We start from the raw sequence: 14,497 nt of genomic DNA on the forward strand, positions 1-14,497 counted from the left end.
TGACCCGACCTAAGTAACCTTACTAACCTGAGTTGACCCGAAGTATAAACTAGATTTCCGACCCAATCCGATTTTCAGTTAACTCGAAATCCAAAATAAGCCTATTCTTCCCGACCCGAGCTTGGTCTAACTTGAACGATTCGATTGCCAGATCAATGTATTGATGAAGAGAATCGCAATTAGCAAGATTCCAAATACATAAAAAAAAAAGAAAAAAAAAGGGTTTTTCTACATGATAACCCTCCAACTTTCTGTTTTCTACGATGTGCCCTCCCTTTTTGAGAAATCTACACTGTAACCTTAAAATATATTTAGCTTCTATACGGTAACCTTGCCGTTAACAAATTGCGTTAGTGGGGCCTACTCACCATTTAATAATATTTTTTATCGATTTGCGTGTTAGAAATGGTTCCGTTAAAGGTTTTGAGGGGTATTTTGGCCCTAAAAGATCCAAATTGAGCTCAGATTTAGCAAACTAATAACACAAATGCCTCATTTTCCATATTAAAAAATGTCTCGATTTGCGTTTTACGTATTTAATACGTAAAACAAGACATGTGCGTCATTTTTTTTGTGAAATCTGAGCTCAATTTGGACCCTTTAGGGCCAAAATACCCCTCAAAACCTTTAACCGAACCATTTCTAACACGCAAATCAGTAAAAAAATATTATTAAATGGTGAGTAGGACCCACTAACGGAATTTGTTAATGGCAAGATAACAACAAGGTTACCGTATAGAATCTAAATGTATTTTAAGGTTACCGTGTAGATTTCTCAAAAAGGGGGGGCACATCGTAGAAAACCGAAAGTTGGAGGGTTATCATGTAGAAAAACCCTAAAAAAACTACAAGAAAATAAACAAGGGTTTTTCTATATAGTAACCTGTTTTTTTTTTCATTTTTCTACGTTGTGCCCCAATATATATCACTTTCTACAATGTAACCCCAATATATTTTTATACGTTGTGCCCCATTAACGGAATTTTTTAACGGCAAGATAACGACAAGCTTACCGTATGGAAACAAAAAATACATTGGGGTTACAAGGTAGAAAGTGATATATGTTAGGGCAAGTGAAAAAAAAAAGGGTTAGTACGTAGAAAAACCCAATAAACAATTATGCAATCATCAATCAATTGCGATTTACAGCTTTGGACACTAGTCACTAGTAGCATCCCACTTCAAACACCGTTTTGCTACCTTCAGATCATTGCGATTTTTTCTGGGACATTTTTGGGGTTAGGTGCACATAGTTCATACCAAGTATTCAATTCATTTTTAGAAAACTTGATTAAATTTTGCTTTTTTCTTAATTTATTATAAGATTCCTCTAAAATTTCATATTTACCCTCATATACATTCTACCCATTAACCATTTTCAGATCTTCAGGTCAGTTTCTTGCTAATTTTTTTATTCAAATTTCTTTAATTTTGCGCTTACCCCTGTTTTTCTAATTGGCCAATTGTAATTAACTTCAATTTTTTTTTGGGAAATTTATGTTATTTTCCTGTAATTAAGATAATTTGGAGATACCCATTTAATCAACTTACATTTTCCAGGAGGAGCATATTCTTAATTTTTTTTTTAATATGCTAAAAATTTGAATATACATAATAAATGGTTTTACAATTTGATTACTGATACAGTGATTTGGTCAATTATATTATTATGAGAAGAATATAGTAGTTTTATTGAGAAATTAGTGTTTAGGAAAATGTTGGTGATGCAAAAAAAGAATTGTTCTTGGTCACTTATTGCTGTTATTGGGTTAGTAATATTGTTAGTCTTTCTAGTTCAATTCTTTTGGTTACCTTACAAACCTACACTAGATTATTTTAGTATAAAACAAGCTCAAACTACATGTATTTCATCAAATATATCAACCAAAAATGACACTCAGCATAATGCTGGAGCTTTCCTAACGGGTCTCGACTTGGCCTGTCGATTTCCGGCTGATTTGCATAAGGCAGTTGTTTACCGTGGTGCTCCGTGGAAGGCCGAGGTTGGGCAGTGGCTTTCCGGTTGTGATTCGGTTGTTAAGGCAATAAATGTCACTGAGGTATTATTCCTTACAATAGTATCTTCTTGAATTGGAAGATTTAGTCGGTTTAAACTTTGAAGTATTGTTGATTATTGTATATTGTGATGGTATTTATTTTCTATGCAAGTGTATCATGTTTCGTTTGTGGTTCAATTCATATCTGTAATTCTGTATGCAAGATATTTGGTGTGAGATAGTTTATGATACTATGATAGTTGTGCTAAGTGGGTGCTATTTTGACAATCTTGTTGCAGATTATTGGTGGGAAGGTCTGCAAAAATGATTGCAACGGTCAAGGGGTTTGCAATCATGAACTTGGACAGTGTCGATGTTTTCATGGATACAGTGGTTAGTGTTTTTATTCCTTATAAGGTCTCAATGTGCACTTTATTCCATTTTAAGATTTGTTGATTGACTCAATTAAATGAAATTTACTTAAGCTAGCATAAAATCTCATTGTGGCCAGTAAATATAATTTCAGGTATTTTTGTTGCAGCAGAATTTTTTTTTATACATACCCAATAATGATGGTTGTTTTCATGGCATAGGGGAACAGTGTTCAGAGACACTGTATTTAGCTTGCAACTATCCAGTAACTCCTGATCTACCCTATGGTCGATGGGTCGTTTCTATATGCCCGAGTAAGTGTGATACAACAAGAGCTATGTGCTTTTGTGGAGAAGGTACAAAGTATCCATATCGTCCTGTGGCTGAGCATTGTGGATTTAAGATCAAGTAAGCAAACATAAACAAGCTATATGCGATGCCTTACTTATCCAGCATTCCAGCCTGATACAATGGTTTAAGTTGTCTCATTTCATCTTTCTAGTGCAAGTGCTACACCTCCATCAACTGACTGGGGAAAACCTGATCTGGATGTATTCACAACAAATAATAGCATGGTAGGGTGGTGTAATGTGGACCCAGAAGAAGCATATGCTGGAAAGGCTAAATTTAAAGAGGAATGTCATTGCAAATATGATGGTCGCATTGGGAAATTTTGTGAATATCCAGTTATATCCACCTGCATTAATCAGTGTTCCAGCCATGGCTATTGCCGTGGTGGATTTTGTCAGGTATCTTGAATTCCTTGTCTAATTAAAATGGTCCTTGATTTGTAAATGTTTCCGTAATTGACAATGGCCTATTGTGAGTCCTTGTCGCCACTCCAATACCGGGGAAGCTTGTATGAAAGTGATATAACCAAGCAAGGACTGAAAGAAAATTTCATACTTTTTGAAGAATAAGATTGTAGAAGTCTTTGACTGAAATACTGTTTGAGAGTGAACTAGAGATCAGGAAGCCAGTGGCAGCTTAGCAGTTCATCTATGAAAATTCATAAATGAAGAAGACTATTTCCTATTGAAGATCTTAAGTTTGCCTCTGTAATCTACTGGAATGGCCAAAGAATATAATTATTTCATTTTTTAAGGGTTTCTGCTGCTTCCTCAAAAACCCACACCAGTGAAGTCTCTAATATCATCTTTCCTTTTGAGTTCCTCTGAATAAGCATATCTACTGTAGTGTAAAATTGCTGTACTGGCTTCCTGAATATAGCTGGTTCACTGTTTATGTGTCCTTATAGAAAGTAGCTACATGCTTCACAAGTTCATAGTGTTTCTTGACTTGGCAACTTCTAAATTCTGGCTTTGTTATCAGTGTCATGAAGGCTGGTACGGAGCTGATTGTAGTATCCCTTCAGTTTTCTCATCCTTAAGAGAGTGGCCTCAGTGGCTACGTCCATCTAAGATTGATATGCCTGGCTATGCACATGCTGTAGAAAGTATGAAGGGTCTTGGCGCTGCAGTTACAAAGAAAAGGCCTCTGATATATGTCTATGATTTGCCTCCAGAATTCAATAGTCTTCTCCTTGAGGTGGGTGAGGTCAGTGTTTTGTGCAATACCTTGTTGATGCAAACTTTCTTAAGCTTTATGCTGTTTACAGGGACGCCATTTCAAGTTTGAGTGTGTAAACAGACTCTATGGTGAAGGGAATGCTACTGTGTGGACAGAACAGCTTTATGGTGCACAGGTATTTTGTTTCTCTTCAAATTCTATACATTATTTTGATGATAATAGATTCTATATATAATATATTAATATATACAATTTTTCCTTGCAGATGGCAATCTATGAAAGCTTTTTAGCTAGTCCGTATAGAACTTTAAATGGTGAAGAAGCAGATTTTTTCTTTGTGCCGATTCTTGATTCATGTATCATTACTCGTTCTGATGACGCTCCCCATATTAATTTGCAGGTATGTTAACTACAGTGATTGTGACTCTTCCTTAATGTCTATTTATTCGTATGAGATCTTTGGACCTGTTTTATCTGTTAGAATGTTGCCTTTGCTTGCCTTTCCCAGCTTTAGCCTTTAGTAAGTATTAGCCTGTGTCTTCCAATGTTTTTACGTTTGAGCATTGAGCCAGAAGTTCTCCCGACAACCTAGCCTGTGTCTTCCAATGGTTTTACGTTTGAGCATTGAGCCAGAATTTCTCCCGACAACCTTCAAAATCTGGTGAGGTTCCTCTGATGAATAAGTCAGAGTAGTTATGGTGCAGGCAGTCTGATGACTGATTCTTTTGCATATTGAGTCACGTGTTTTAACTTATCAAACCATGCTGATGTACTTTGATTTAAACTGTCTATTGCACTTACTTAAGTACAGAATATCCTTTTCTGCATTTGATCTCTACATGCTAAAACATACTTATTAATTTATTATGGTGCATCTTGGCCCATTTTTCAATAAAATATTTCATTTTTCGTGGATTCTGGAAAGTTTTTATTGTTTGTAAAGGTTATCTATATGTCTTGGATTGTCAAACCAAAAATGGCTCCCCTGGATTAGCTGTGTACAGAAATACACTACGGAGTATTTAATTTTAATTCAAAATCTTCTTAAAATCCCAGGTTTTATCTTGGCAGAATTTTAGGTTAGCTTTATGATTGTTGAATCAAAGCATGGGTTACCACTCAATAACATCAGTTCTTCGTGTTCTGCTTTGTCTAGTTTTGATGATCTTGGCCCTCACTTTTTGCAACTTCTAGATGCAAGACATTACCTGGTGGCTTCTTAGGGTAATATATGGATGTAAGATGGACGTTATCCATTTTTGTAGCTGAGGTATGCCAATATTCCACCTTGTTGACCTCTGATTATCATTCCACTTTAGACATGACTCACCACAAGTTTCAAAAATAGTTTTATTTTGGATACTTCTATTAAGTCTCCAATAGATCTATGATGTGTCTCTTTAAGTTCTGATTGCAAAATATCAAATTCAGCTCATTGTTTTGACTTATTCTCTCTACAATAAGCGTGGAACTTAATTTTCATTTTGTCTACCTCTGGTTAGGAAATTCTTTTGTACCTTGTTGGTGTTTCCACTTTGGTTCCTCAATTTTCTGTGGCTAATCTTTCTTGATATCGCCATTGTCAACCTTCTTCTTATGTGCTTCCTTCTTCTGTGTCTCAAGTTTTTAAATATTTGACTGTACCATTATTTCTAATCCCATTTAAGGTTATGTGTGCTTCTTCTATACCGATTAAAATTTTTTCTAGTGTTTTTTATTATGTTCTTCATATGTGGATCTAGAATGCCAGAATGAGTATAATTGCCTTTTATGTGGTAGTATCTCATCTTATTTAGCAGGTATTTTTCAATGCCTATTTCAAAATTAGTAGTTTGGAAAAGCTTAGGAGTTTCATGAGATTTGGAATTTAGCTTATTTCTTAATTTCCTTTTTTTTTTTTTTTGTGTTGACACCTAAAAATGTCTCCCCAAAACCAAACCCTTACACAGTTCTACTTTCACGCCTTAGTTTAAGGACAGAATCTCGGGTAAAGTACGGACTCCTTGGAGTGCTTAAAGGAAGTATTTTTGAAGAATAAGGAAGTATTCTTGAGGATCATAATAAAGATTGGCATGGTTGAGGATCATATTGCTGATGGAAAATCATGGGAAAAAAAAGGACGTGTGGCGGAAAATATTGCAGTGAAACGACAATTGTACACGTGGCATGGCGTATGCGCGTGACCGGCATATTTTCAGCAAATATTCCTGCCATCTTTGATTGGGTTTGGATTATTTTCCGCCACTTTTTGACAGTTATTTCTTCATCAAAAACTCGCGGGAAATTCTAAACTGACATTTAAATGGTACCAAAATTAGCATTTTACCCCTAGCAAGCGTCAAAATCATATTTTGATATTCTAAGCACCTAATATGGTCGGATAATCGACTTTGAAGGTCTAACCATCTACAACCCACGTTCGGGGACAAGCGAACAACCTACGACCCACGTTCGGGGACAAGCGAACCATTTACAGCCCACGTTCGGGGACAAGTGAACCATTTACAACCCATGTTCGGGGACAATCAAACCAACTACAGTCCATGTTCGGGGACAATTGAACCATCATCATTTTAGTGATCATCTCCCCAACGAAGATGATTCACGGCACAAGGTTCTCGATACAGAGAGACATGCAATCTCATCATTAGACAAGTTTTTCCTCAAGCATGGAAAATTGTCGGTCGTTGCTACCTCTCAAGGTGAAGAAGTCAGCGATTATATCATCTATCAACTTTCCTCAAGCATGGAAAGTATCATCTGCTCGATTTCTTCGAGCATAGAAAACTGCCAAAATCTGTTGACTTTCCTTAGGCATGGAAAGTATCTCAATAAACATTATCATCTGTCGGCTTTCCTCAATCATGGAAAGTATCTCAACAAACATCATCCGGCGCATTTCTTCAAGCATAGAAAACTGCCAAATTCATCCGTCGACTTTCCTTAAGCATGGAAGGTATCTCAACAAACATCATCCGTTGGATTTCTTCAAGCATAGAAAGCTGAGCGTAATTAGGGTTAAAATGAATCTGGATGTAAAAATGGAAACAAAGTCCACCGCATCACGACATCATGTGCCGCGCCACGGTGAAATTTGTTGCGTCACGACATATTTTACTGTGTCACGATGCTCATGCCGTGACACGGGATGGTCCCGTGTGTCAGACTTCACGCGTTTTATCTTTTAGGTCTGTTTCTTTCCCGTGTCACCCCAAGTTATCCCGTGTCACGACATATTTTGCCATGTCGCGGCAATATGATGACGTGTCACGACATTTAATTTTAGGGTTTTATCTTTTTAGGGTTCCGTGTGTTCCATCTACTTATTTTCCCTTTAAATACCCCCTTCATTTCTGCAGTTTGGGGCATCAATTAATTCCCCCTTCTCTCTTTAATGCTCTAGCCTAAACACTAGCCTACCTTATTCTTCAAAAATACTTCCTTTAAGCACTCCAAGGAGTCCGTACTTTACGGGTTCTGTCCTTAAACCAAGGCGTGAAAGGTAGAACTGTTTGAGGGTTTGGTTCAGGGAGACATTTTTAGGTGTCTACATGTTAGTAGGATTTTTAAAATCTTTGACATTTGGGATTTCTTGCCTTTTACTAAATTTTTTCAGAAGTGGTCATTTAAATTTTTTTTTTTTTCAATTGTAAGAAGTTTTCAGGTTTTTATTCCAACTACTCTGAAAATCAAAATATTTTTGGAACTTCAGAATTATTTGTTAAATACTCCAATTGGAGGGATTATTGATGATTGATAACTAGGTTTGGCGGGAGAATAAGTTGAGTTTTTTTTTTTTTTTTTTTTTTTTTTTTTTTTTTTTTCATGTTATTCATCTAGCTGGGCTACTAGAGAGTACTAGGTTATCAAAATCGTAATTTTATTTTGAATTGTAAAAGGATTTCTAGAATTGAATTGTAGAATCGAACACACATAACCAAGATGTCATACTCAAATTTCATTGCATGTGTTAATATGATAATTTAAAAACCTAATTATTGGTAGGAAATTGTTGTCTACCCACTAAGCAGTCAATAATTGACAATATAGGCATTTTTAAATTTATGAGGTTTTTGCTAGTTTACAGAAATATGATCGTATGGCCATACATGAGTAGTAAAAATCATAAGATTCTAATTGAATTGCGATTTACATAATTATGAGAGATTAAAGCTACTATCTTTTAGGTAAGCCAAGTGTTAAGGATTGTGAAACTTGAATTCATTGAAGTGTAAATCACAATCATATAGGTCACTGAAGTGGAAATAGCAAGAATAGCACTAAAGTGGAATCTGCAACACCTTAAGCAACCAAAATGGAAAATTTCTCATTCAAGGAAATAAAGCAAACCATGACAAGGTCAAAAATGAAATGTAAAGACTTCTGCCAATTTGGTGCTCTACATATCAACTTTCTATCCATGCGTTCTGCTTGTTCATAGTATTTCTTGTTCACTTTTGATCCTTTGACCTTTGTACTCAAAAAAGCTTTATATTACCGGTGTTCAATGAACTAATGAAGTAGAATTTGTGGATTTGACTGGAATGCTCATGCAATTTTTCACTTTCAAACAACCATTGTGGTTTTTGCTATTTTATCCATATTTTCTGTAACACTTGTATGTTTTTTCTCAGGAATATAGGGGCATTAGGAGCTCCTTCACTTTGGATTTCTATAAAAGGGCATATGATCATATCGTACACAATTATCCTTATTGGGAACGTTCATCTGGAAAGGATCATATTTGGGTATGGTGCACATAAGAACTTCTACTTTTATATTTGAAAAAAAATGAGAGGTACTAGAATTTGAACTCTTATTGTTGTGCTTATGTTAACGATGGCTGATTATGATGTCTTTTATGTTTCTGATGCCAGAGTTTCTCATGGGATGAAGGTGCGTGCTATGCCCCCAAGGAGATATGGAACAGCATGATGTTGGTTCACTGGGGGAATACTAATTCGAAGCATAATCATTCAACCACTGCCTACTGGGCTGACAACTGGGATGACATTTCCATTGCTAGAAGAGGCAATCATCCCTGTTTTGACCCTAGCAAAGATCTTGTTCTTCCTGCTTGGAAACGGCCTGATGGGAACTCCTTTAGGGCTAAACTTTGGGCAAGGTGCTCTTCTTAGTAGAGAATTGAATCATGCTATGCTCTTTATGCTTGTTTAATTTTTATTGTATGTTAGTACCATGCTAAAGCAAATCACGATTATGTTTATTCTTGTTTTAATGCATGTGCATTATCAATATATTGATTCATGAGTGCTTTCTGCTGCAGGCCTCGTGCCCAGAGGATGACACTTTTTTACTTTAATGGGAATCTGGGGTCTGCCTATGAAAATGGCAGACCGGAAGCTACGTAAGCTCTCTATACTGACCAACTTTGTTATCCATAAGGCTGTATTTAGCAGTTATTCACTTCTTTTGGTAATTTTACAATAATTCCAATCAATCAGGTTGCTGAAATAGTGTTTTTTTTTTTTTTTTTTTTTTTTTTTTTTTTTTTTTTTTTTTTTTGGTAAAATTCAGATATAGCATGGGTATTAGACAAAAGTTAGCAAAAGAATTTGGTTCAATTGTTGATAAAGATGGGAAGCTAGGTAGGCAGCACCAGAATGATGTACTTGTGACACCTTTACGCTCTGAAAAATATCATGAAGAATTGGCTAGTTCTGTTTTCTGTGGGGTCTTCCCTGGAGATGGTTGGAGTGGCAGAATGGAAGATAGCATTCTCCAAGGTTGCATTCCTGTGATAATTCAGGTAGTTTTGGGTTCTTGTCATCTTATGATAATTTTGTTTGATTTTCTAATGGTTTACAATTGATAGGCGTGTTGCGTACCTAGTAAAAATAACCTATTTATTCCGACTACTATATAGACGGGTAAGTAAGAGTCGGATCCCAAGAGACTAAGGATTAATTAATTAAATTGACTGAAGCTAATATTAAGCAAGTAACCAAATCAGTATTAAGAATTCTATAGTAAACAACGCAATTAATTTAAATAGGAAGAAAATTTGATAATAAAAACATCTAAGGTCAAGGTTCACCATGAATTTAATCAATGTAATAGCAGTTCTATTCCCATTACATAATTGAATTGATTAGAGGAAAAGTAATCCCTAAATAATACAAGTCTCTTCTGAGTTATCAATTGCTTCCCAGATTAACTATCAAGCCTACTTCCATGGAATAGATCAAACAAGGGAAATTAAACTCAATACTTCGTACTTGACTTCCTAATTATTCGTTTGACTACTTCCACGAAGAACTTCAAGCCCTTAAGAAAATTTGAAGTAACCAAGTCCCGTTAAAACCCAACTTCCGTTGTGAAAGAAACAAAGGGATGATAACAACGCTAATTTTTATGCTTCTTAGAGGCACATCCATGCCCTCTTCAAATCTGGAACCAGTAGCTTTCAGGATAAAACTTCCTCAGTGAGGCACGGACGTGCTCCATATGGCATGGACGTGTCTCCCTCTGTAGCGCACAGTAGCGCTTGTCAAGGCATGCCCATGCAAGGTTGAGGCATATGCTTGTCACCTCTAGACACATGGGGCTTCAGACGGCATGTCCGTGCCTTCATTGGGCTACTCGGCATGACATGAGCGTGCCGCATTTGAAATTGCTTTTAATACGTTAGTAAATTTTTTTTAGTCAAAGTTAATATATGAATAGTGGGAAAAGTCAAAGTATTGTCAATTATTCTAGAATGAAGGGATCATATGCTCTACTTGGCACTTGCACTTCCAATCATTTGAAACTTATTCAATTTACAAACTGGGCTATCTGAACCCACTAACTCCAAGTTGTATTGGTTCTTGATGATTTAGGATGGCATCTTTCTTCCATATGAGAACGTTCTCAACTATGAAAGTTTTGCTGTTCGGATTGCTGAGGATGATATTCCAAATTTGATAAAGATTCTCAGGGTAATTGTCTGTCCTGTTCCTGTGTGTGTTTCTGTAAATATTTCTCAGTTGTGCGTTTTATTAAGTCTTGGGCTAACTTGTGGGCCTGTATTATTGTAGGGGTTTAATGAGACAGAGATAGAGTTTAAGTTGGCTAATGTACAGAGAATCTGGCAGCGGTTCTTGTATCGTGATTCTGCCTTGCTTGAGGCTGAGAGGCAGAAATCTACCTTCAATCGTGTTGATGATTGGGCTGCAGAGATGTTACAATTTACTGAAGATGATGCCTTTGCCACACTTGTACAGGTTTGATATGTTCTCTACTGTGTGTCTCACCATGTTGAATGATTGTCTCATCTACTTTCTCTTTTCATCCACATCAATTGCATTGGATGCCAAACTACTGGATTATAGATTTTTTAAATTTAGGCATAATATTTTAGTTTGTTGAATGGAGGCTTTTGAAAATTTGAAAAGAAATGAGCTTAATTACAAAAATAGTTCATGAAACAATTGGATCTCTCTAAACATATTGCTTTCGATAGGGGTGAGCAGAAACAACTCATAGGAAAGACATTTGGTCCATGTGGTCAAGGCCGACACTGGGGCAGTGCAACCGCACAGGGCCCCTAAATATATAAAATGCTTTTTAGGCGTAACATAAAAACAAGTTTCTTTGGTTCAGTGGTAAAGAAAATGGGCAGAGGTCTGGAGTTTGATTCTAGTTTCAGTACTTTTTGCTAAAAACTTCTACATTAGAGGTGTCAAAACCACACTCGACCTGACCTGAAAAATCCGATTTAGGTTTCGAGTCTCATACACACAAAAAAATGGCATGACTCAACTTTAAAAGTTGACCGACCCAACCCGACCTCACCAAATCCAATCCGAACATCCGAATGACACCTCTATCTACGTATAATGATGCTCAGTTGTACACTTGTATTCCAATAGCAGAAAAGTCTAGAAACATTATTTCCAGTCAGTTTTTTTTTTTTTTTTACTCTCTCCTATCTTAATCTCACCGCTTCTATCTATCTTCTCTCTCATTCTCACAATTTATTTTTTAATTTTTGATTTTTATTTTTTATTATGGAACCTCATTTTTTGTCTTAGACATTTGACATTTTGACAAGGTTATGTAATCCTTACCTGACACTACGATTTTCACCTTGACACCTCAATCATCTTGATCCACGTTTATAGAAAAAAAAAAAAAAAAAAAAACCTTTAAAATAGAGGGATAACAAAGAGAGCCATTCAATATGTGCTTGAAGATGGGCTTGAGATAAAGTTTAAAGCAGAAAACCTTACAATAAGTTACCAATAATCTATTTCTTGTGCATTTGTATCAAAAGTTTGAATGTGAATAGACATAAGACATTCAAAATTCTTAGATCCAGGGATATGTTTCATCAATACCTTTTTACCATACAAGGACTGCGTCTACGTGTCTTTAAATTTGGAATTTGGTTTGTCTAACTCTTGTATATGACACTCCATGCCTGGAGTATCAAAGCTGTCCAGCAGTAACAAGTTACTTTATGAGTATTGAGATTTATTTTAGACTGTGTATGATTTAGGCAAATTTATAGTTTTGTACTGTATACACTGACCTTAGCTTTCTTATTTGTTCTACTTAGGTTTTGCATTATAAGCTGCACAATGACCCTTGGAGGAAACAAATTCCTCAAAAAAGGAGGGACTCTGGTCTACCAAATGAATGCTTGATAAATAGCTAGCTGAGGTCTGCTTGAACTGGACCTGCACGCCATACTGAATGGTTAACAGCCGATATTGCTGCATAATTTTTTTTTTTTTTAAAAAAAATGAAAATTTAATGTTCAACACTTCAACCACTACTTGTTTGTCGCTTGGAATCTCCCACAACTTCGATGCAGCATGATATTGATGAGGTTGAGAGGAAAGCAAGACAAAAACAGAGAATGAGAGGAAGGGGAAGATATATCATATATACACACAAAAACAGAGAAAGAGGGGGTATATATACAATTGTATAAGTAGCCAGAGCTGTAAAATATAGGAAGCACATCAGCACATGTGTACAGTTACTAGTTTTTATTGGTATCTCAATTCTTTTGTTGACAATCCTACTCGGAGTTTATTCGTGTGAGGCATTGATCCTGGCAATAATTCACTTGAAATAGAAATTTGTGATTTTTGGAGCCTATTCGGAATTTCAATTATACAAAGGGCCTATTCGACGCTAGCGCTTGAGGTAGAGGCAGTGGTTTGCTAAAGTCAAACACTACTTGAATATTTTTGTAGTGTGGTAAACTAGCCTCTATCTTCCTGTCTTTCATTTTCTTTTTGTTTTGGTTTGGTTGTGTTACATATGACTAATGTAAGTTTTGGATATACTCCTTAGAATGTTTGGGTGGGTTTTGGTATACATGAATGATAGGCTCTTTTCAATGCTTAGAATATCTAAACATCTATGCATAAGTTGAGATCATGATCCCCTAAATCTTTGAGCACATAACCAATCAATCATATGAACTTATGAAATGCAAATCATAAGGTCAAAAAAAAAAAGAACCTATTTTAGGGACTGATTTGCTAAAGGTGATTCCTTGCTCTTTCTGTATAACTTTATTACGTGCCCTTTCTCTATATAGTTTTGCTTGAACTACTCTAAAAACAACGACTAATTTTTAAACCAACCTAGTGCTCTCTCTCTCTCTCTCCCAAACCCTACCGTTTTCCCAAAAACTGCTGCGGCTATGAGGCTCGCCGGCGGGCGTGCGGCTCACCGCCCATGCCACGGCGTCGGCGAGCCTCCGATTTACTCCCTTAGGTTGTTTTTTTCCTTTCTCGTTTTTGTTTTCGTTTTCACTTTGTTTTTTTTTGTATTTCCGGCCTTGCAATGTGCACCGCCTCCCCTCTTCGGCCGCGTCAGTTCCTCACCGGCCTTGCTGCCGGCTTGCCGCCGGTTTTCGTCTCCGCTTCCCCGCCGTTCCTAGGGTGAGTTTTCTCCCTCTGAGTCCCTCGCGTAGGGCCGTTCTTAGTCTGGTGTCTCCAGCCGTCGTTGCCGCGGTTCAGGGGTGTATGGGGTTTGGGTTTCTCGGGCGGGTATTGGCGGTCCGGGTTTTACTGTCAGGCGGCATGTGGGTTGGGTTGGTGAACCTCGGAGCTTTGGTGGTTGTGCTCGGAGTGGCGGCGGGGTGGATTGTTAGGGTTCCGTTCGTAGTTCTTGTTTTTAAGTTTCTTCCTGTTTTTTCTATTGGTGGTGTGTGTAGTGTTTGGGTTTCCTGTTTTCGTCTTTGTGTGTTATTTGGGTTTGTTATTTTTTCTTTTTGTGTGGTGTGTTGGTGTGCTATGGGGTGTGCAGATCGATGTACCGATCTTCTGGTGCAGGATTTGAGCCGGGTTTGTTGGCTATGGGGCTTTGGTTTGATCTTCTGTTGGTTCGGGCTAAAGGGTTATGCTTCCATGTCGATATCCGTGTTTAAATCGGAGATTGTCTTGTCAATGGTGAAGTGTACGACACCAATTTTGATTTCAAGTCAAGGAGTACAGGATTCTGAGCCAATGAAGGTTCTCGTCAGAAACTACAACATATTGTCAGACCCCCTTGCAAGAGGATGCATAGGACAGCGTTATATAAGCCAAGGGTATTTCAGAAAGTCATTTTGCGCGTGCAATTGTAGTTTCCTT

General features: G+C 36.9%; 1 protein-coding gene across 2 annotated transcripts; it reads left to right on the forward strand.

The window, feature by feature from the left end:
• Positions 1 to 1,103: 1,103 nt before the first annotated feature.
• On the forward strand, positions 1,104 to 13,010 carry LOC110691457. 2 transcript variants are annotated; one of them, XM_021868396.1, is made up of 14 exons: positions 1,104 to 2,060; positions 2,297 to 2,390; positions 2,591 to 2,777; positions 2,872 to 3,118; positions 3,702 to 3,917; positions 3,988 to 4,074; positions 4,165 to 4,299; positions 8,534 to 8,647; positions 8,777 to 9,024; positions 9,187 to 9,267; positions 9,438 to 9,669; positions 10,742 to 10,840; positions 10,940 to 11,125; positions 12,463 to 13,010. In XM_021868396.1, the coding sequence occupies exons 1-14, from the start codon at positions 1,716 to 1,718 to the stop codon at positions 12,559 to 12,561; spliced, it is 2,370 nt and encodes a 789-aa protein (XP_021724088.1). In that variant the 5' UTR covers positions 1,104 to 1,715; the 3' UTR covers positions 12,562 to 13,010. The 2 variants fall into 2 exon arrangements, with proteins under 2 accessions (XP_021724088.1, XP_021724089.1); XM_021868397.1 differs by having other exon boundaries at positions 1,919 to 2,060; positions 2,599 to 2,777.
• Positions 13,011 to 14,497: the final 1,487 nt, after the last annotated feature.

This window comes from Chenopodium quinoa, unplaced genomic scaffold (genome assembly GCF_001683475.1).
Source record: "Chenopodium quinoa cultivar QQ74 unplaced genomic scaffold, ASM168347v1, whole genome shotgun sequence".
Taxonomy (NCBI): domain Eukaryota; kingdom Viridiplantae; phylum Streptophyta; class Magnoliopsida; order Caryophyllales; family Amaranthaceae; genus Chenopodium; species Chenopodium quinoa.